Below are 21,202 nucleotides of genomic sequence, written 5' to 3'. Positions count from 1 at the left end.
TTCACTGAAAAAATAAGAGTTATATTATTGTTATTATTCATATTGTTTACTAAATCTTCACACGCATATCGAACGAGTTATTCATATAGTATTCGAATACACACCTGCTTATAAAACCATATTCATGTTCTAGGTCTGACAAAGTTTTAAGCTGTGAATTGCTTTCCCTGTAAATTCAAAAAGTTAAAAAACATGTTTTATCCTGTTTTATTTTTTCCTCAGGTAAAATTTGAAATAAATAAATAAATAAATAAATCACCCTTCATCTGAATTGTCGCTTTCTTCTGTTTGTCTGAAAATTACAAGAGTTTTGAATCAGCTACAACTTTGTGGTCAGTTCAAAAAAAAAAACTTACTCAGATATAGAGGGCGTGCATTCATGCTCCGATTAAAAACAAAAGATTTTGAACGAGCTAAGGTTGGAAAATAACGTTGCTATGTTCAAACATGTTGGCGGGCAACGCTATACATTATGTTGACCTTCATGACAAAATAAAAGGTCAAGTCTAGTGAAAAGACACCCTAACTAATTGGGAAAATACCGCACATAATCATTGTTTTAAAGCTGAGGGGTATGCTCGATGAATGAGTCCAAGCAAGTCTTGATTCGCTGTGTCAAGGCATTCTTTGCGAATGACCGTGGTATGACATCATTTGAAAATATTGTAGTTTTCGTTTTTAGTAAACAAGTCTTCATTAATTATACATTTTCTACCTACTCAGACTTTTTATTTTCTGTGCCAATTTATAACAATGTCTCTCATAGCATAAAAAGATAAGTATTCTTTAAAGACGTAAAGACTCATGGGTAGAAGCTTTCCCCTGGTTTCAACTGACAGTTTTTTCAAAAACAAAAAACTCACATATCCCGAATTATTAGGTAGTGTTTACAACATGAAAACAAAAAGTAAAAAATGAATTCCCTACCTTATATTATCTGTGGACGCCATTTCATTCCGTGTAACGAGTGTGGCTCTATTAGAAATACTGGCTAAGCTATGAAGTCACTGGGATAATACACTCCAACGACTTGTGTTTTGATAGCAGATCTGACACCCTGAAATGCCCTAGATAACAGACATTCATAAACCCCCGCCCCCTGGATCCAGGAACAGATGTGAATTTGTTTATTTTACTATAAACATCTTTGTGTCTGTGTGGTCAGTTTGTGCACAGTTACAAACTAGTAACCGTGGTTTGTGTGATAAAAATGGATTATGACGACATAGGTCTGACACTCATCGCTCAACACCATAGCGAACTCGACTTTGATCCCCCCCCCTGGATTCATGAACTGTTTTGAACGGAAGAAACCTGTTTATTTTACCATAAACATGTGTGTGTGTGTGTGTGTGTGTGTGTGTGTGTGTGTGCGTTTGTACTTGGATTGCTATATGTTGCGAGGACAAAAATACAGATATATAGCTACTTCCGAGGACATACACACCTTCCGAGGACCTTTTTCATAGTCCTCGGAAAACATAATTTATATTAATAGTTAATTCGATTATTAATACGTTTTGCGTAGCTTAGGTTTAGTATCGGGGGAAGGTATGGTTCACGTTATATTAATATTAATATAATTATACCATACCTTACCCCGATACTAAACCTAAGCTTCGCAAACATTTCTATGTTCAGTCACGGGATATTCAACTCTTGTTTAATTAAACTTAATTAAAATGCAATTCTCCATTGTATTGCATTGTAATTGAGTTTAATTAAACTCCAATTAAAACGCAACCCTATATAGGAACGCGTTTTAATCGAGTTCATATCGCAACTATATTAAAAGTTAATTCAACTATATTAAAAGTTAATCTAATGGAGTCCTCAGAACATATTGCAATACAAGTATGTGTGTGTGTGTGTGTGTGTGTGTGTATGTGTGTGTGTGTGTGTGATAAATCTATAAATATATTTGACTTGGTTGGGAAAAATGCTGACATGATGTAAACATTCGGGGCAACAGAAAGGGGAATTGTTTTAACACGAGACAATAGTATTGCGAATCATTTTATCACTGACGAGCGTACTCACAACATGGCTTCGAACCAGCTCACCACCTACCTTAATGAATTCTCAGGCAGTCTCCTACAGGACGCGACTCCTGGAATGTCTACTCCAGTTACAGCACAGCCCGATGTTTCTGAAAATTCAACTCGCCGTATTAAACGACGCAAAGTCACGAATGCACTAGCTATAAGTGGCACAACGCGTCCGTCGCCAGCTCCACCGAGAGGTGAGGCGGACATTTTTACATATTTGCTTTGCCCTGTCAAGCAATTGTTTGTCACAGTGAATACTTTTCGCGGACAAACTTATGTTCACATTCGCGAGCACTATAATGGTCACCCAACAAAACGTGGTGTATCCTTACGGATGAACCAGTTCAGAATATTGAATGATATTATCCCTCAAATCAACCGGGCTATCAGGTATGTTCGTTTTCATTTAAAAATCCAAATATTCGTTGCTCATTTCCCGACTTCTAATGCATAGAACATTTTATGCATTAAAATGATAAAACCGTGAATTTAAAACCCACTGAATATGCCTGAAATGGTAAATCAAAGAAATAGTCATTTACAGTTTGTTTGTTTTTTGTATTTTTTCACAGCCAGCAGTCTGAGGAAACCACTGGATAAACTTGTTTCCAAAAAAATCGTCGCTGAATTCGTTTGTAGACACGTACGTTGCATCATCCAAACTAATTGTCCCACGTGTGAAGTAGACCACCCGTCACAACTCCAACATTGGTGTCTATCCTATGGATTCGCCAATAAAAATAGCCGGATCGATGAAAGCTTTATCTGAGATTGATATTGGTAAAATTGCCATGTGTTATGACGCATTTCAACGCATTTACCCAGATTTGGTTGGAAAATTTTCCAAGCGTTATACATGTATTCTGTTTAAAAGGTATAAATCTAACCCTGAACTGTGTTTAGATTCCTGTGAAATTACGCTATCAACTCGTGAAATGGATTCCCAACTCCTTGACATTATACAACAACATATATAGAATAAGAATGTCAATCATTCTCCGTAGTACAGTGAAAGACGCTCGTAAAATGTGTTTAGTTTCCTGTGAAATTACGCTATCAACTCGTGAAATGGATTCCCAACTCCTTGACATTATACAACAACATATATAGAATAAGAATGTCAATCATTCTCCGTAGTACAGTGAAAGACACTCGGTGAGTTTTCTACTGATCCCTAACCCTATTTGTTGCGCAGATGACGATGGAAACCTGTGAACTCCGTAGCCGACTCTTTTACGCATGATAGACATTTGAATGACCTTTATGTGAACAGATATATCGAAAACTATATATATATATATCGAATTCATATTATTTCTTTTTTCTTTTTATCACAGATGAGCGATTCTGATTAGAAAAAAAGTGTGTATTGACTTTTCGATGTTTTTCGTTTTTTTCTTGTTTTTATTATAATCGAATATTTCTTATATTACTCAGTTTTTAATCCATTATTTTTGTTTATTTACTCAAACAAGAAACAAAACAAAACAAAAACAAATTGTATACTTTCTATATACTCAACATGTCATTTTTTATTCTTATATTACTCAGTTTTTAATCCATTCTTTTTGTTTATTTACTCAAACAAGAAACAAAACAAAACAAAAACAAAAATGTATACTTTCTATATACTCAATTCAATTACTCAGTTTTTAATCCATTTTTTGATTATTTACTCATTAGTAGATTTCCCTTCTTTGTGTAATAAACTCCGTTAGTTTTCAAAATGATGTGTATTTATTAGCGTGTGTGTGTGTGTGTGATAATAAAAAAAAAAAATTGATGGTAATTTATGCAAATGTATTCACGATGACCTCGACACGACCTCGTATTCACATCAATTTTATGTATGCAAATGTATTCACAATATCCCATTGTGACGTCATCCTCATTCAAATGAACCCTTTACATCCATTTATGCTAATTTACGCACGAAATCCTATTGTGACGTCATCATTTATGCTAATCCATGCTTCCACCTCTGATACACTATGGGGACGACCATGAGGGCGCTGTTCATTATGACGTCATCGCATCGCAATGTGAACAGCGCCCTCATGGTCGTCCCTATAGTGTAACGTAAACTACTTTAGTTTTATACGACCATAGAACAACTCCCTGTAGTTTTAGTGTTGAATAAGGATCCTCATTATATAACAGATATACTCAACCTTTCTCTTTCATCTAATAAAATATTGTCTGAAGCATGGTCTATAGTTTTTCCTTTGAAATCTTCTCAAAAACGCAGAAAATGTCATTCCAGAAGGTTCACTTTTCATTTTTTTCCGGGAAAAATCCTGGCTACGGGCATGCTCTTAATGATTAATGCATTTTTAAAATTATGGGTGTAAATTCCCTCAAATTGTGACATGCGGTCCAAATAGGATGATGGTTGCATCCAAAATTGGTGATATAAAAATGGCCGACTATAAACTTGATCCATTTCGTTCTACTGTGGATTACTTGGAGCAAATAAATAATTTATATGACTGTTTTTTTTCGCTGGCTTTTCCAATATGTTTGTGGCTATTCCTTGTTTTGCATATTGTCTTATGAGTGTCCTTGTGGGTCACTTATGTAAGCTGTGCACTGCTGGGCACTGCAGCTGGTCGACAACAATTCAGTTCTTCGCAATGCTTCAGTCAATCTCTTTCTTGACTACCCATATCCTTGTTGGGCGAAAACAGCACAGGGAGTGAGGCAATTTTAACATTTACTGCTCCAAGAAAATGTTTTCTGTCTGTGTGTAATTTATAGTTAGATTCAGTCAGTTTCTTTTGTTTGAATCTAATTCACTGGTTTGATACATACAGGTATACAAGTTTATCCGTTTCTAGTGGGATTTAGCCCATCATATTGCCGAAGGACATTTGCCATATGTCACAACACTCATTTCTAAGTGCCACACTTTAGAACAGATAGTCAAGTCTGTCATTGGCTAAAGATTTTGTTTATATGGAAATGGTAATGGTGAAGGGCAAAGTGGGTGGTCAAACTTGTCAACAGGAATAAAAAATAAGCACCCCTTCTCCGTTCAATGAATTAAATGGCTGTTTATATGACCAGTTTTGATGGTTTCGTGTTTCTTATGGATAACAATTTAACTTTAAACTTCTATAAAAATGATTCTCTTGTAACCCTATATATATACATTTGATTTGACCGTGATTTAGACCACTAGCCTTTTAATGTTGATCAGTGAAAACAATAACAACTAATTATACAATATAAGCATGACGATATAAAGTGTGTGTGTGACTTCTAAGAAAACTGTATTTTTTGAAGTAATTTGTTGGCAAGAACTTCAGAACCCAGCAAGTGCCCTTGGTGGTTCAAATTTATCTTTGCGTGAAATATACAATTCAAGGTTAAGCGAAGTTTTTATAATCTCAATAATACACAGTTTTCGGATTAGTACATACTACGAACTAATTAGTAATACTCTTCCATAAGGACAAACCTTAAAACGCAGAATTCCGGAATTGCATTAAAATAATATATAAATTACAAGATGACTGTAATAAGTCAAATCTATAAACTGTTCACTGTTTTCAAATATTCGTATGTATCGTCGTTGCTGTCAGGGAACAACATTCTGTGTGGAGTTTACCAAACAGCCAGCCATAACAACCAGTCACATATTTTGGTGGCAAAATAAATTGTGGTTTCCTATAAATTCTCCAGACTTCATTTCAGTCGAGCATGCATGTGTGTTCATATTATACCTTTCATGTTTTGAGTAAGACTTAAATGCCCACCCACACATTTCCCATTTTTGATTTTTTTTTCACTGAAATAGACCGTTATTGATTTTGGGTTGAAAATGATTATTCGTGTCCGAGTAAATTTGAAATATTACTTGTGTTGTAGCCACGCCCATCTATTTTGAAACAGTCGGCTAGCAACTGTTTCCGACTCTAGTCTAAGTAATTGGGTGACACCAAACGAGAGGAAGCCATACACTTTCGCTGCACTTTTATAATATTGCGTCAAACTGTTAACGATATATATATTTCGGTCGGCGCTTTTTTGAAACGTATTTTTGGCAGGCTTAGCAATGCGTATAGTAATAGTGTGAGAATTTAACGTTCCGAAGGTGTGACATCAGTAGACAAGAGCCGTAAAATCAATGCGAAAAAGTTGAGATAAACTCTCTCCTTATACCGCAGATTCTTACGCCGAATATCTGTCCATATTGATAAAAGAACAGTTTGGGAAAAATTACACCTGGTACAGTACTTTTTAAAGAACTAGATTCCGGACAAGCTCATGTAAGTGTTTCAAATGTTTTGAGAATCTGAATAACTTTTTGTAGAGGCCATGTAGTTTATGTTATGTAAGAGGTTTTAAGGACGTGACGCGAAAACCGATGCGTCGGTCAAACAGAAAATTGCGTTGGCAAAAGCACGTTCGCAATTTTCTTTAATTACGCTGTCTAAATGTTTCTGAATTGTTTTGTGATTGATGTTGACTTTACACTTCTGTGAACTTATAAACTAATAAGTGGGCTGTCAATATTTTTCTAATACGATGTCGTAATTATAACAGTCACAATAACTTGAATCACACTCTGAATTTTTGCTGTGTTTCGCTCTCAATTATTTTTATTATCCTTGCAATCAAACACCGACATTCACGCACTTTTCCTCGCCGTGACCCGACGCGTTCACCCACATTTCAACGAATGCCGGAGTTTCGACGAGGGCGGACGTTTCGGCCCCATGCTCTCTTCTGTAAAATTAACGATCTTCAGTATTTAAAATTAGCGTTACAAATAATGTTGCCGACATTAGTGAAGTGTTGGCAGTATAGGTTTGTTTAAAGATATTCGGTTTATTCTGGAGTGGACAAAATAGTGATTTTTTGGTCAGTAGACGAAACATATGGAGTGACGTGCATTTAGATATCCATTGTTTTTTAGTAGTATATATTTACTTGATTTTAATTCAAATAAAAAATACAAGTATTTAAGAGTCTAATATTTATGCTCCTTTTTATTACGTCTTTATTGTTATTATTATTATGTTTACTGAAATATTTAACACAGTCTATTACGTGATGTCGGCATATAGTTGTTAACAGAAATATGTAATACATAGTCTATTATGATCCCTACTTAGGCCACAGGGAGCCCGAAAAATCAGTCAAACAGAAGGAAAAAGAAAATCTCAAAAATACCAGCTGGAAGAATATTTGTTGCTCTTGCAAATTTCGCCAAAGCCATAACTATATTTTACCGATATCTGCAGAATAAATCAAGAAAACTACACAAATTGGCTCCATTTATGAATAATTAACGGTTGCCCCGAAAGCACGGCACAATCGGAGGCGTGGCCTATTCAGATTATGTCAACAACCAATCACAAGACTGGTTACGGACCAGTTGAGCGAGGCTAACAGAGTCGTAAACTCAGTGTGGTTCGTACCCAAATAGGGTTAATTAGCTTCTCCGGTGTTTGTTGAGAGTAGCGTTCATTAGTTTCGCCTTAGTTACAATGAACAGACTACATTGAACGCTACTTGACTCTAGTACAGGTAATAATAATTGTATAGTAAGTATCAAACTACAGTGTACAAGGTATCATATAGGAGAGGATCGTTGGGGCGCTCTAGTTGAGCACATCGCATTCTTGTCAAGTATTCTGTACTCAGACCGAATTTCAGCAGCGATTTCTACGGAATCCGGAATTCTGGCCTAATTCCGGATTCCGTCGAATAGAACTTGCCTGAATGAGCATTACTGTACCAGGCTACGTGTCAGATATTTTACATAAATATCATCCCGCTAGCTAGACAATTACGTTTGTACATTAAGCATACATTATTGAAATCATGCACCAAGACAAGTGGATGTGCATTCCGATATTCCGGTAAAAACATTTGGAATTACATACCCTATTCAAACTGCTATTGAGTATCACATTCATCACTTAGGAAGGCATTAAAACACATCACTGCTGTTAATTTTACTAGTTTTTACTTGTGTAAATTTAAGTATCATTTATTTCCACCATTACAAGTTGTTAAATTGAAATAAACAAATATTTGAGACTCATTTGATGTAAAAAAAAAACTATTATTTCCAATCATTGCAAGTTGTTAAATTAATGTAATACATATATTCTTGGATATTTGATTGAATTGTGAGACTTATTTGAATATTAAAATTTGATTTGACGAATTTGAACCCGTAACCTACAGTTCCACAGTCAGCGCCACGTACCACAGAGTATTTTTTTTCTGAATTGTTTTCGTAAAACATTGTCACACCTACAAAACCCGATACGCCCATAACTGAAGACGTCATCAGTTTATTGAACTTTAAAAGACTGAACAATATAGTAGCAATGAAAATATTTAAACATGTCCTAATTTTGTGAACATTCAGATATTTTCTTGAATAAGAAATAGAAATAATAAAAAGGGTAAAACCCATTTATCTTAAATATATAAGTAATGGGACACTGGCTATTTTAACGGTATTATAAATTATCCGCATTCTACAAGAATCGAATGAGTTTGGTGCCGGCTTCGCTAATACGTCGACGCTCTGAGAATACACAAGAACAGCATACTGGGAGGTATAAGCCAGATAGAAAGACTTTTTCGTGAAGCGGTTCAGTCGTACACACTATACAGGCCACGTTATCTAGATCTAGAACCTGAAACTGTTATTGACAACGTCGGCCCCTGTTATATGCAATATAGTTGGAAGACAACTTGTTACAAGGAATAGATCATGTAATCTGTCAACTTGCATCATTACATTACACACAGATCAAAGTTGTCAACCTCACTTTATAAGTCTCTCATACAAGTATTTCGAACGTAGTCTGAAAAGTTTAAGCTATTTTAAATGAGATAAATGGTATTTATTTTCAATATATATACATTTTACCAAACAACTCTTTGTTTTACATAGTATACTATATCACTATATCGTGCAAGTAGAATATATCGTTTCCATGTCTATGTATTATCTGCACATGCGCAGTGTGCACTCTTTGCCTTAGTCTAATTATTCATATTAACCACGGGAAAGCATGCATTGAATTAATCATTCATGTTGCCAGTCAATACTGGGATAGTGTGGAAATACACTCGTTATCGCGACATTACTGCGCCCTCGTACGAAATTACGCCAGAAACGTTCTTAAGGTAGAAGCCTACACATAAAAGCAAATACCAAGAATTTATGCATTTTCCAAGAAATTGTACTTCCGGCATTATAAGTTTAATTTTCAAGAAAATTGTTGTATTTTACTGGATATTGGCTATTTTGACAGTGTTATAAACGCTTTTACCATAGATTCCTATGGCAGAGATATGCCATATCTCAAATAGCAGCCTGGTGTTGTCCTAAATTAGAAAATCTGGGTTTTAAAAGGTGTAAAAGAAAACATTTTTTTAACATTGTGTTTCATGGAATTATTCTAAAAATGGCGATTTTTGAAAAATATTAGTACAGGTTTCTCAAAATATGCACTTTAACACAAAGGAATACAATTTCATTGTGCCAGGAACAATAGCTTCATTATTTTACATAATAAAGCAATTAGCACTGTCAAATATTATTAGTAGAACGTCACACAAAAATATTTTCTTTATATTCACATATTTAATTAATATAACATGGTACAAGGATGAAGAAAATAAAAATATTGGGACACCGTACTCAAAATCGGTAAATAAAATACAGTGAAAATAGCATATTTTGTCTGTTTTAGTGGATTTCACCATTTTTTCCTATGGCAAGGTAACTTTTAATATCTAGAAGTACTAACAAAATTATCGGGTTTTCAACAGGGTAATGTATTTTCATTGTGGTCTATTAAACTGCTGCTATAATGTAACTTTATGCGTATTAGTTTTTTAAACTATTTTTCTCAGTAAACCAAAATGCTCGTAGTTCACATACTACTAATAATAATTGTAGATAGATTTTTGACACACAAAATTGTATGCGCTAAAATATTAGCACATGTGACAAATTCCGAAACAGCAGTTCAGCGTTTACACAATGTTGGTTGCGCCTGACAACACTCATTTGCATAACATCGCTTCGGCATCGGGTCAGATGTATGTAGGGCGGAATTAAAAAAAAACACAAAATCAAAATCAAAGGAAAATAATAATAAAATAAAAAGGCATTAATAACAAAAGTAATAAAAAATAAAATTAAAATAAGTTTATAGCCAAAATAATTAAAGCCCGTACACTACATCACATCAGATTTTAATCAGATTGCCATTGAATGTCCTTATTTGGTCTTCGTTTTATTACAAGTCATATATTACTTGATGAAATCTTTCTCACAGTAGTCGTTATAATGTCATGTCAATATTCATTTACTGCCACCTGTAACTGGAGGTCTACGCAATACATTTTACAATTTGTATTTCTTGATGCAGTTATTGTTGTAGTCTGCTACAATAACATACCCATCTTCAGTCACAGCCACGCCGTGTGGGCTACTCAGTTTATTGTGCTGACTTTCAAGAGATCGAATAAGTGTACCATCATACAACAGTACTTGTATTTTATGTGGTGTAGATGCCTGATCGGCTACTATGATGTTATAATCACTGTCGACAGCAACACCATTGCAGTCATCTAGTTTGTCATCGTCTCCTATTTTATGAATTCTACGTATAAACTGTCCACGCTCAGTGAATACTGCCAGTCCGTGGCGACTGTCAGACACAATGACGTCATCATTCCTACCAGCAGCAACGAAAGCGGGGTTATTCAGTTTACCTTCACCTTCTTCCTTCCCAATCTTCATTATGAAATCTCCATCAGATGTAAACACAAAGATGCAAGATGCATTAGGGTCAGCTACCAATATATGTCCTTTACTGTTGACAGTTACGCTATAAGGTTTTACAAAGTCTTTATACGAAAACTGTTTTATCTTTTCTTTGTTTTCATTGTAGATATGAACGTGTTTAGTTTTCCATTCTACCACGACAATATTACCATTTGGTGCCATAGCAACACCAGTTGTGTAAGGCACATCCACTAGGATGTGACCAATGTATTTGCCATTGCTGTCAAGTATCTGTATTCTTTTATTACCAAAGTCTGCTACCAGAACATTGCCCTTCTTATCAACAGTAACGCCTACAGGTCCACTGAATTCTTCATTGTTCACTCCTTTTTTACCTACTTCCCACTGTCCCTTGGTATCTATCACATCAATAATATATGGGTTACAATCTGCTGGTGTAACATACTTATTCAAAACTATTGTATGACGTCCTACCTTGGTAGGTCGAAAGGTCACCTCATGTTTAGTGGTGATGCGAGTTTCCACAGGTCGACTGTCAGGATCACGGACTAAGGCAGGTAAGGCTTCCATGTCATCACAGTCGGCGAGATAACGAATGGTTGTTGTACAATCCATATTCACCTCTCTCTCATTCGTATATACGTCACATTTGATCTTTTTTGACGGTTTTACATCAATGATGTATGGGCTGCCCTCTATCGGCGTACTGTATAACGTGACAGTCGCGTGGTGTTTTCCTTCTCTCTGTGGTTTGTACTTTGCCATGTAAGTCCCATCGCCATTGTCATCTGTAGTGGTGACAACATTTCGGTTATCAGGGTCATTTAGTATGACCTCTACAGGAATTGCAGATACACCGAGTTGTTTACCATTCATGTCACGTGGGGTTATAGTGAAATTGCAGGTTTTACCAACTACTGCATCGCTTTTGATGACGTCACAACTGATTTTCACATGATAACCAGCAAACACTGTATTATTTACCATATTTAGATTTACTCTCTGAGGATGAAAGAATCGTGGGAACTGTTCTGTCGTTGATTTGTGATCTGGTATTGTTTGTGATGAGACCTTGTCCAGTTGACTGTATACATCATGTTTAGTTGTCAATAGTTCTACATCACTATCATATTTTAGTGTGAATTCTGTGAATTTCACAGATGTATCGACGATATGTTGCCTCGTATGTAGTTGCTTTATCTCCATATTGAGTGATGTTTCCAGTACATCGTGTTGCTTCTCTATTTCGCAGACCAACTGTTGCTTTCTACTGTTAATTTTTTTGATCAATTCTGAGAAGAAATGTTCAACATCATTTATTTGTTTTGTAGTGTTGTCTTTAAGGTTGGATAATTCTTGATTAATTTGATTAATTTGGAGAGATAACTCCTTAGTTTTATCAATTGCTTTGTCAAGTTTGCTGTTGATTAGTTCTTTGCATTTCAACGTTGCTTTCTCTGTGTTGATTGGCTGGTGATCTATTATATCATGGTCTAAGAGGGCGCACTTCAGACAGATTGGTGACTGACAATCCTGATTATCACAAAACAGTGTTAATCTCTGATCAGTATGACTTCCCTTTGAGCAAAATCGTTTTCGATGAAAGAATGAGATAAGTAATTCTTCTGATAATTGTTTCAATTCTTCAATGGTTTTCACTTCATGTGTGCTCAAAGCTTCGATGTGAATGTGGTTGTCATGACAACTTTGGCAAAGGTATGCTTCACAGTCCGAACAATGTGAAACATTCAGTGTTTGGTTGTTACGGCAACAGCTTTGGCACGTTGTTAGTTTACCGTGCTTAATCTGATTCTTATGACAAAGTAATTGATTATAATTTAGAAATGCGAAATTTGTTGGAATTAGATCAATGCCTTTAGGAATATTACTCTTATGTTCACATCCGGGACATTGGAATATTTCACCAACATGACCAGCTAGACAAAGTACGCAGAATGTATGAAGACAGGGAAGATACTTTGGTGTTCTGTTGGTGACGTCATACACATATTTGCATAGTGAACACTTCAGTGGGACTTCATTTTCACCAATACGTAGAAGATCTGTATCACCTATTCCCGCCATTGTAGTTGTCTGTTATCTGTAAAATACAAGAGTAAATCTAAGATTTGATTGTATGTACATCATTTGCATATTTATGCACCAATTTACTACTGGTTTGCTAATACTATTTTAAGCCAATTGTGATACGTTCACGTAATCACAAATGTTGGCAGTTGCACCAAAATTGTTTAAAATACACACGTTTTCGGCTATTGCCATGGTAGGACATAAACAAGAAGTAAACGTCGTTTGCTATACGAAGTTCGCAAAACGCAATCGCATTCACTTTATTACTAGCGCGTATTTTGCTGTTTTAATTATAATTTGTATTACCAATTGTTTTTGTAATTGCATTTGCTAGGATCTTTGATTGAACGCAGCATTAACAGTTCATTCAAAATGCTGAAGTTGCATTGAGATTTGCGTTAATACAGTGTAACAATGTCAGCGCCGGGGACCTCGATGGTGCGCAACTTTGCCAAAATACCATACCATAACATGTATTAAATACATGCCCTAGAATTCTTGCATTAAAGCACATTATCAACATATAACCATTGATTTTAGTCGAATTCACAGTAAACAATTACCCAATCTACCGTATGTGGCTCATTTCACCCGACCATGAAATTGCAAAAAAAAACATGTGAGACACAGGTTTTCAGCTTGACAAGCGCCATGAGACATCAAATCATTTTTAGCCCTTGAAATAATAACATTCTATATTAACAAATCACTTCAGTGTGTGATATTCATGAAATACCATTACAAGAAATCGTTCTAGAAGTTCGAACTCGAAATCTGGTGTCAGTAACCGAGCATTGAGCATCTGTGCTAAACTTTTTGCATTTCGGCATTTCCACGATCTATCCCTTGGAGGAAAAGATATGTATAATAAGGTTATTACGAGGATACCGCAAAGTATGCACTCAGACAGAACACCGTCGCATCGACCTCTGCTGCGCGTCGGTCGATACTTCCGCTGTACTGTCTTCGCGCATACTCTTCGATATCCTTGCAATAACCTATAGGGAATATAGGGGTCGAAATCTGAATCTAAAGGGCGACAGACATTTTGTCTAACTTAAGATGGATGAGTGTTAAGAACAACGAATCCATTTTAATAAGACGGTTTTAATGTGGAGAGTGTCCCATAATTTGGCACCTGAGTATCTTATTTCAAAATTTAAATATCTTAGAGAAGTGCACTCATATGACACAGTTTCAAGTGTACGGGGTGACTTTAGGGTCCCATCTGGCCACAAGTCCTCTCTCACTACTTCAGTTGTCAGAATATGGAACTCCCACCCCCCAGCAAGTGCGTAATCACGATACGTTTGCTGGTTTTAAGAAGTCATAATCTCAGTATATTTTACAAAATACTGGTAAATTTTTAAAATATTCTTATGTAATTGTTGCTTGTATATTTGTATATATTTTTATAGCTTTTTTTCTGTATTAAATTTTAATGTAATATTTTAAATGGCTCCTTGTAAAACAGCATTTAGCTGACAGGATTCCTAATAAACTTTGAAACTTTGGCAGTTGTCCAACAACAAAGCAGTCCGCCAACGAGCAGTCTTACCGATAATCCTGCAGCGCCGATTTCCCAATCAACGGTCGCACCAGCCCAAGCAGCAGCTGCAGTAATCAGTCATCGGAATGATCAGGGTCCGAATCCCGCAGTTGTTACTCCACAGATGATAAAGGGTCTGGAATCGTCTATCTCTAACCTCGTCAATATCGTCGCCATGCAGCGTCAACACAAAACACAGGAAGTGACGTTATTCAGTTTCGCCCAAAACAGGGAGCGGAAACTCTGGGTCGCAACATGACGATCAGCCAAAACACTCTACAGAATACTAACGTTGTCTTTTGTTGAGCTTATTTCACCATCCCTACGAAGAGATATCCTAGCAGGTAAGGATATTAATCTTGCATGCCTGCTCATACCTAACTATGGAAATTCCGACTCACAGGGGACGAAGCGTTTAACGTAACATGGCGTTACTACTATTCTCCTTCCCAGAGCTCCTTGCGGTTAAATTACCGAAACTATCTCTGCCACCACACACCGCCATTTTGTGGTGAAACACCACAAAACTTTTACTACGCGTAATATTTGCGTATTTTTGTTATTAGAGGGATCTAGTGTTGATTTATTCCTACTAATAAACAAGTTTTAAAATATTTCACCGATAGCTGATAATGATTTATTTGCAAACGCACTGAAAACGGTGAAATAGTTATGATTTACAAAAGAAAATAATTCCATTGCGTAATAACCGTTACTAAGGTGTTACTCGGTTCATCAAACTGACCCGGCTGATCTGCACTGGTTCGGAAGATGAATTCTGATTGGCTAAAAAAACAAAAAAACTTGTGGCGTTGAATGCACGTTCATTGTCAGTATTGTTATGCAAATTCAAACTAGCTAATCATTTACAACCTTCCGAGCCAGTGCAGATTAGCCCAACTGACCGTCCTGTGGATTGCCAGGCCATGGATGTACTAAGTACATCCATGGCCAGGCGAAGAAATATAAACAAAATAAAGCACTTCGTAGTATTGACGACTAAATCGTGCTACTGCCACACCGTTTGTGTTACGTAAAGTAAAAAATTAGCTTCTCAATTTAAAATTAGCCAGAATCTACAAACAACGCGTACATTTTTGTCAGGTTCGAAAATCAAACACTTGCCTGGGAATGTTTTGTTGGGCGTCTTTGGCAAAAAGCTTTATTTAGTTTAAAAGCAAAACTTGGACATAAGCCAAATTTTCATCCACTTACAATGCTATCCCTTTTCGATAAACTAATTAGGCCCATACTAGTTTACGGAAGTGACATCTGGGGTCACGAAAGCACATACAAATCAAGTGTGGAAGAAATTCACCTAAACTTTTGTCGTTTTGTTTTAGGAGTCAGGAAGAACACATCAATCTTGGGTATTTATGGGGAACTGGGAAAATACACACTCGACATATTCATCAAAAAACAATTAATTAAATACTTCAACAGAGCAATGAATACATCAAATGAATTGGTAAAGGAGGCAGCAATTATGAACAAACAATTAAAAAGCAGATAGTACAGTGCCATAACTACACTGTTAACTGAAATAAACTAACCACAAATTATCGAAACAACAACTATACTGAACGACAGAGTAACCAAGAAATTAAGTTTGGAAGTTGAAAAAATATATAAATTATACTGGAAAAGGGAAATTAACGGAGGGACTGATGATAACCAAAATAACAAGAGATGAAATAAACTCAGAACGTACACAAATTTCAAAAATGAATTAACTTTAGAAAATTATGTGATCAAAATAAAGAATGCCGAACAACGTGAATGTCTAAGTAGGTTCCGTCTGAGCAATCATAAATTAAAAAAATTAAACAGGGAGGTACACCAAACCAAAAACCGAAATGGGAAAAAACAATCTGCGAACTGTGTTTAAATAACAAAGTAGAAGATGGGTACCATTTCATGATTGAATGCCCCTTTTACGAAAAATCGCGAAAAGCACTATTTGAAGAGTCTACTAAGCACATCATATTGAGTGACTACAACTATTTTTTTAAATTAATGGGTGATACAAACCTGAATGTACAAATACCAGTTGCCCAATTTATCAAAAATAGCGGCTGATCTGCACTAGCTCGGAAGATGAATTCTGATTGGCTAAAAAAAACAAAAAAACTTGTGGCGTTGAATGCACGTTCATTGTCAGTATTGTTATGCAAATTCAAACTAGCTAATCATTTACAACCTTCCGAGCCAGTGCAGATTAGCCCAAAAATAGCACGAACCTTAGACAGCAACATCTTCTGGCAAATTAACATAATTACTTTTCTCCTTTAATACGTTTTTGTTTTCTGATTTCCATGTTTCATTGATTTACTGTTAATTTTTTTTTTCATTATTATTTGATCTATTTTTTTTTTTCAATATTATTACCTACATATATCAATAGTTATTTTGTAATTGTAGCCTGTTGGTTTTTTTTTTAAACCCTTATTGTGCTTTAGATAGTAATTTTTGTAAAATTTGTTAAGTTTTATATATGTGTTTAGCGGTTAGTGTAACCATTTTAATTCCTTCTGAGGAATTGTAAGTGTTTCAATAAACTACCGTAAGTAGTTCCACTGTGACTCAACGACCAATCAACGACAAGCATAATATCGCGTGGTGGCAAAGATATATTCGTGGAATAGAACTCTGCCTGGGAGATTGCATTACTACCAATCAGATCGCAGGATTCACGATCTCTAGAATGACATGCCCTTTGGACATACATGTAGATATATAGTCGTCCAGTGCCTTGATGACTCATGCATGAGTGTAGTTTAATATCATTAACATTCACAAATAAGTAATGTATTTGTAACTAAAATATCCTGATCTTTTTAGAAACTAACTACTGCCACACCTGTTTTACCACAGTCAGAACATCAGATCAACTATTATTGTGCACCTTACTGGCACTAGTATAATCTCATACATTATCGTAGAAGTTACGTTCAGGTAAGTTATATTGACGTTGAACCCACCTTAGTCATGTCATCGGTCTTCGGTGTTATTATTAACCAATGTCACAATGTGACTCTGCACTGCATTACATCATAAATAATTATTATTAACAGTTTAGAAATACATAATCTCTGAACTGTGCAGGGTTAAAACACGAAAAAAAAACGAAATGTTTAATGCACTTTAGTCTAGTACAATTAGAAATATTAACAGCCAACTCTCAAACTCACTTATATATTTCAGAAAAAAATATTCGGTATTCATTATCATGGCAGACGCTAAACGTGTTCAAATAAGCAAGGACGAATTTGACGAGCGTTTTCTAACATGTAAACTATGCGAAGAGCCGTACAATGATGAAGAGAAGATTCCAAAATATCTTCCCTGCCTGCACACATACTGTAAATCGTGTTTGTCCAACTATATTGGAACAACAAAAGAATTCAATTGCCCAGAATGCAGACAAAAAACGCAAACTCCACATAGCGGCATTGATGGTATACCTAATAATTTTATCATACAAAATCAACGACAATACTTTGTAACACAGGAAAAGGTAACCAAGAAACTGTTCATCCCATGTCAAAGCTGTAACCGAAATCAAGATGCCTCTGCCATCTCGTTTTGTATGAATTGCCGTGCATTCCTTTGCAATCTTTGCGATGAAGCACATGCCTATTCACTTGGTTTAAAAACCCATGAACTGAAACCAATGGAGGAATTGACAGCATCCTCGAAAGGTATAGATGAATCAATGCTGCGACGTAAAACATATTGCTCCCGAGGTAGAAATCATCAAAATCAGGAGCTTACACTATTTTGTGATAGCCAAGCCTGTCAATCACCTATTTGCCTGCAATGTGCGTTTTTGGATCACAATAAAGCGGATGGGCATGAACCAATCGAGATAGAGAAGGCGTTAGGAAAATACACTGGAATCATACAAAAAAAGTTAGAAGTTTTGAAAAAAAGGAGCAACGTGTTAAAAACTCTAATCAGAGAGGTAGACGCGGATCAGGCCAACTTAAAGGACAGTAGCACAAATGAACAAAGAGAAATCACGAATTTCTTCAATCAATTGTTTAAGAAACTCGAAATTAGAAAGACAGAACTTCTCTCTGAAGTGAAAAAACAGGAGGACTTGGTAGAATCTAGTTTAAAAAGCGAAAAAAATGATCTTGAATTAGAACTTACAGTCACTAATAGCACTGCTGAATTTGCAGAACACGCACTGAAACATAGCAGTGACATTGAACTATTAACAGCAAAAGATGATATCAGTAGTCAGATGGACAAAGTGTCTTCAAAAGTCATTTCACCTCACGTTGTCAAAGTTGAAGAATTCCCACACTGCTTTCGTCCAACCGATGTACCTGAATGTTTGGTGAAGAGGGCAGTATTTGTTGGTTATGGTGGAAAGACGAGGTGTGATATTCAGGCCATTGATAAGTGTGTTGGTGCTGAATGTAAAATTACTATCACCCCACATGGAATGGGTGGAAAACCACTGGGCGTGTCTGGAATCAGTTTGGATACTACCATTGGTGGCCCTGATGAAAAGCTGACTGAGACAACAGCGATAGACAATGGTGATGGTACTTATAGAGTAATATTTCGACCAAAGCAACACGGAAGACACAGCGTTATGATTAAAATATATGGTACTCCTGCAGTGGTGAAACCGAACATAATTGATATCAAAGATAAATTGAAAACGTAGCGTGACATTGAAATGAATATCACATAATCAGAGTGAATATAATTAATTCTAGTCATAATTCGTTACTTGTACCCAATGTTAAACTGAATAGCTTCGACTTATATTTGCTAATTTAATACTTCACAATTAAATACATGTTTGAGATGATTATACATACTGCAGTACTGTCTATATTGCAGTGCATTGCGTTATTTCCAACCTGACATCTTGATCCAGCCTATCTATACATCTTTAATAGGTAATCCTAGTTTATCGTTTCAATTTAATGCGGTGTCAGCAACTTGATATCTAATTGTCATTACAGGAAATGTTGCAAACCAAATTTGTTTTACTTTTGGAAAACTTGAGCCATTAACTAGTCGAATGTTCATAACAAAATGTCAATCAAGAATGGCGACATTTTTCATTTACTGATCTTTCAAGTTGAATGAATCGTGTTTTTCTTAAAGTTACATGTAAATACCAGATACCTAAGTAAATTACCTTCGCAAAGAAAGCTATGTTTTTGCTGGCGTTGATTTTTATGTTATATTTAGAAGTGGCTGCTCTTCAAAAATTAACCAGTCTGTTAGTTCCGGTATATCTTAATATTGTTACCATAGAAACATGGATGTTTTCATTTCAATTATTATTCATTGCACGAGATGTCATTTTTTGAGAGGGATTGTCTTTGAAACAAAGAGCAATTGATTATACCCCGTTGTCATTGAGAAAACTATAATTTGAAATATTTTTCACCAGTGCTATATAGGGTTACTATCTTATTTCTTTAGCGAGAATTAATTTTGTTGTCCATTTTACAAATAAACTTGAAGCTTGTGTCAATATGAGCTTTGTCATTCAATGAAACCAATAGCATAACAGTACAATAGTGTAGAATATAAATCAAACCTGTGACAGGTTTGTATTCTCTGTGGGCTTTATAGATGTTGTACAATTTATAATGAGTACCGGTACTCTGATGAATGATGTATGCATGGTTAAAAAGAATGAATCGAGATACACAGATACAGTGGGTCACAAAATAGAAAAAATGCAGAAACGACAGTGATTTTCTCATCCAGAAAATACCTAAACGCCTTCTCACTGCGACAAGACATCATCAGTTACAGTGGCGGCAGCATGAAGGGCAGAGGGGGCGACCGCCCCCTCGAAAAAAAATGTTGGGGCGTCGCCCTCTAAAATCCAGCTGAAACCCTTTGTGTCAGTAAAATTTGCCCCTCAAAATGCAGGGGCTAGATGTCAACATTTTTAGGGGGAGCTGACCCCCGTAGGAAGGTGAGCAGATCTTGCCCCTCCATGCAAAATTTCGTGCCGCCATCTCTGAGTTGTCCAGTCAGAAGTTCAGAAGTACCAGTCACTAAGTGGTATGCTGCCCCACAACCAGTCAAACAATTGCCCATATCATATCACCAACAGCTTCATAACATTTGACCTCCCATATGTCAAGCGCATTATGCTGTTATCAGCATAGCATTTAAACCCCAAGGCTGTTAGTGTATTGCCACGATGTTGTACCTTGTGTATGCGATGACATACTATATTTTAGCTGGCTCGTTATTTTAGATATATTAGCCCATGTGTAATTTCGTTAATTCAAAATGTAGGTAATTCAAAAGAAAGTATATTCTTATAAGATTGTTAGCATTTTAGCTAAATTAAGATTCTGTTAATTTACGCATTGAGTCAAACTCGTTAAAATAGCATGTAGTTATTTAAAAGTAGAATACTTCTTATACTAGTGAGTGTACGATTGAATGGATTTTTTATTCTATTCACTGAACACATTTTGCGGAACTATATGGCTTAGAATACATGTTCTGAACTCATAACTTAAATTACTGTAAAAAGGTTATTTATTCACTGGGTTTTAATTTTGCTTATTTTGCTGACTGGAAAATGCGCTAAAATTAGCATAGAACACATTATTTAACTGATGAAACCGTGAATTTAAAACCCAGTGAAAATTTTACAATATCTGTTTCGTACTTCATCAACATAGCTGCCACAAGGACATTTTGAATTAAACCACGAGACAAAAT

General features: G+C 35.8%; 2 protein-coding genes across 3 annotated transcripts; one reads left to right on the top strand and one right to left on the bottom strand.

The window, feature by feature from the left end:
• Positions 1–9,646: 9,646 nt before the first annotated feature.
• On the bottom strand, positions 9,647–14,627 carry LOC146747713 (E3 ubiquitin-protein ligase TRIM45-like). The gene is made up of 2 exons (XM_085497004.1): positions 14,489–14,627; positions 9,647–12,940 (listed from the first exon to the last, which is right to left on the bottom strand). The coding sequence occupies exon 2, from the start codon at positions 12,922–12,924 to the stop codon at positions 10,435–10,437; it is 2,490 nt and encodes an 829-aa protein (XP_085353130.1). The 5' UTR covers positions 12,925–12,940; positions 14,489–14,627; the 3' UTR covers positions 9,647–10,434.
• A 62-nt stretch (positions 14,628–14,689) lies between these two features.
• LOC102806890 (tripartite motif-containing protein 2-like) lies at positions 14,690–19,985 on the top strand. Of its 2 annotated transcripts, none has more exons than XM_085497006.1 (3): positions 14,690–14,823; positions 17,354–17,434; positions 17,684–19,985. In XM_085497006.1, exon 3 carries the CDS (start codon positions 17,709–17,711, stop codon positions 19,158–19,160), a length of 1,452 nt encoding a protein of 483 aa, XP_085353132.1. In that variant the 5' UTR covers positions 14,690–14,823; positions 17,354–17,434; positions 17,684–17,708; the 3' UTR covers positions 19,161–19,985. The 2 variants fall into 2 exon arrangements, with proteins under 2 accessions (XP_085353132.1, XP_085353131.1); XM_085497005.1 differs by having other exon boundaries at positions 14,702–14,823; positions 17,321–17,434.
• The last annotated feature ends 1,217 nt before the right edge of the window (positions 19,986–21,202 follow it).

The sequence above is a fragment of the Saccoglossus kowalevskii genome, chromosome 3, assembly GCF_978046115.1.
Source record: "Saccoglossus kowalevskii chromosome 3, keSacKowa6.1, whole genome shotgun sequence".
Taxonomy (NCBI): Eukaryota; Metazoa; Hemichordata; class Enteropneusta; family Harrimaniidae; genus Saccoglossus; species Saccoglossus kowalevskii.
Note: the sequence above shows the minus strand (reverse complement) of the source record. Positions and strands in the feature narration are given on the sequence as shown.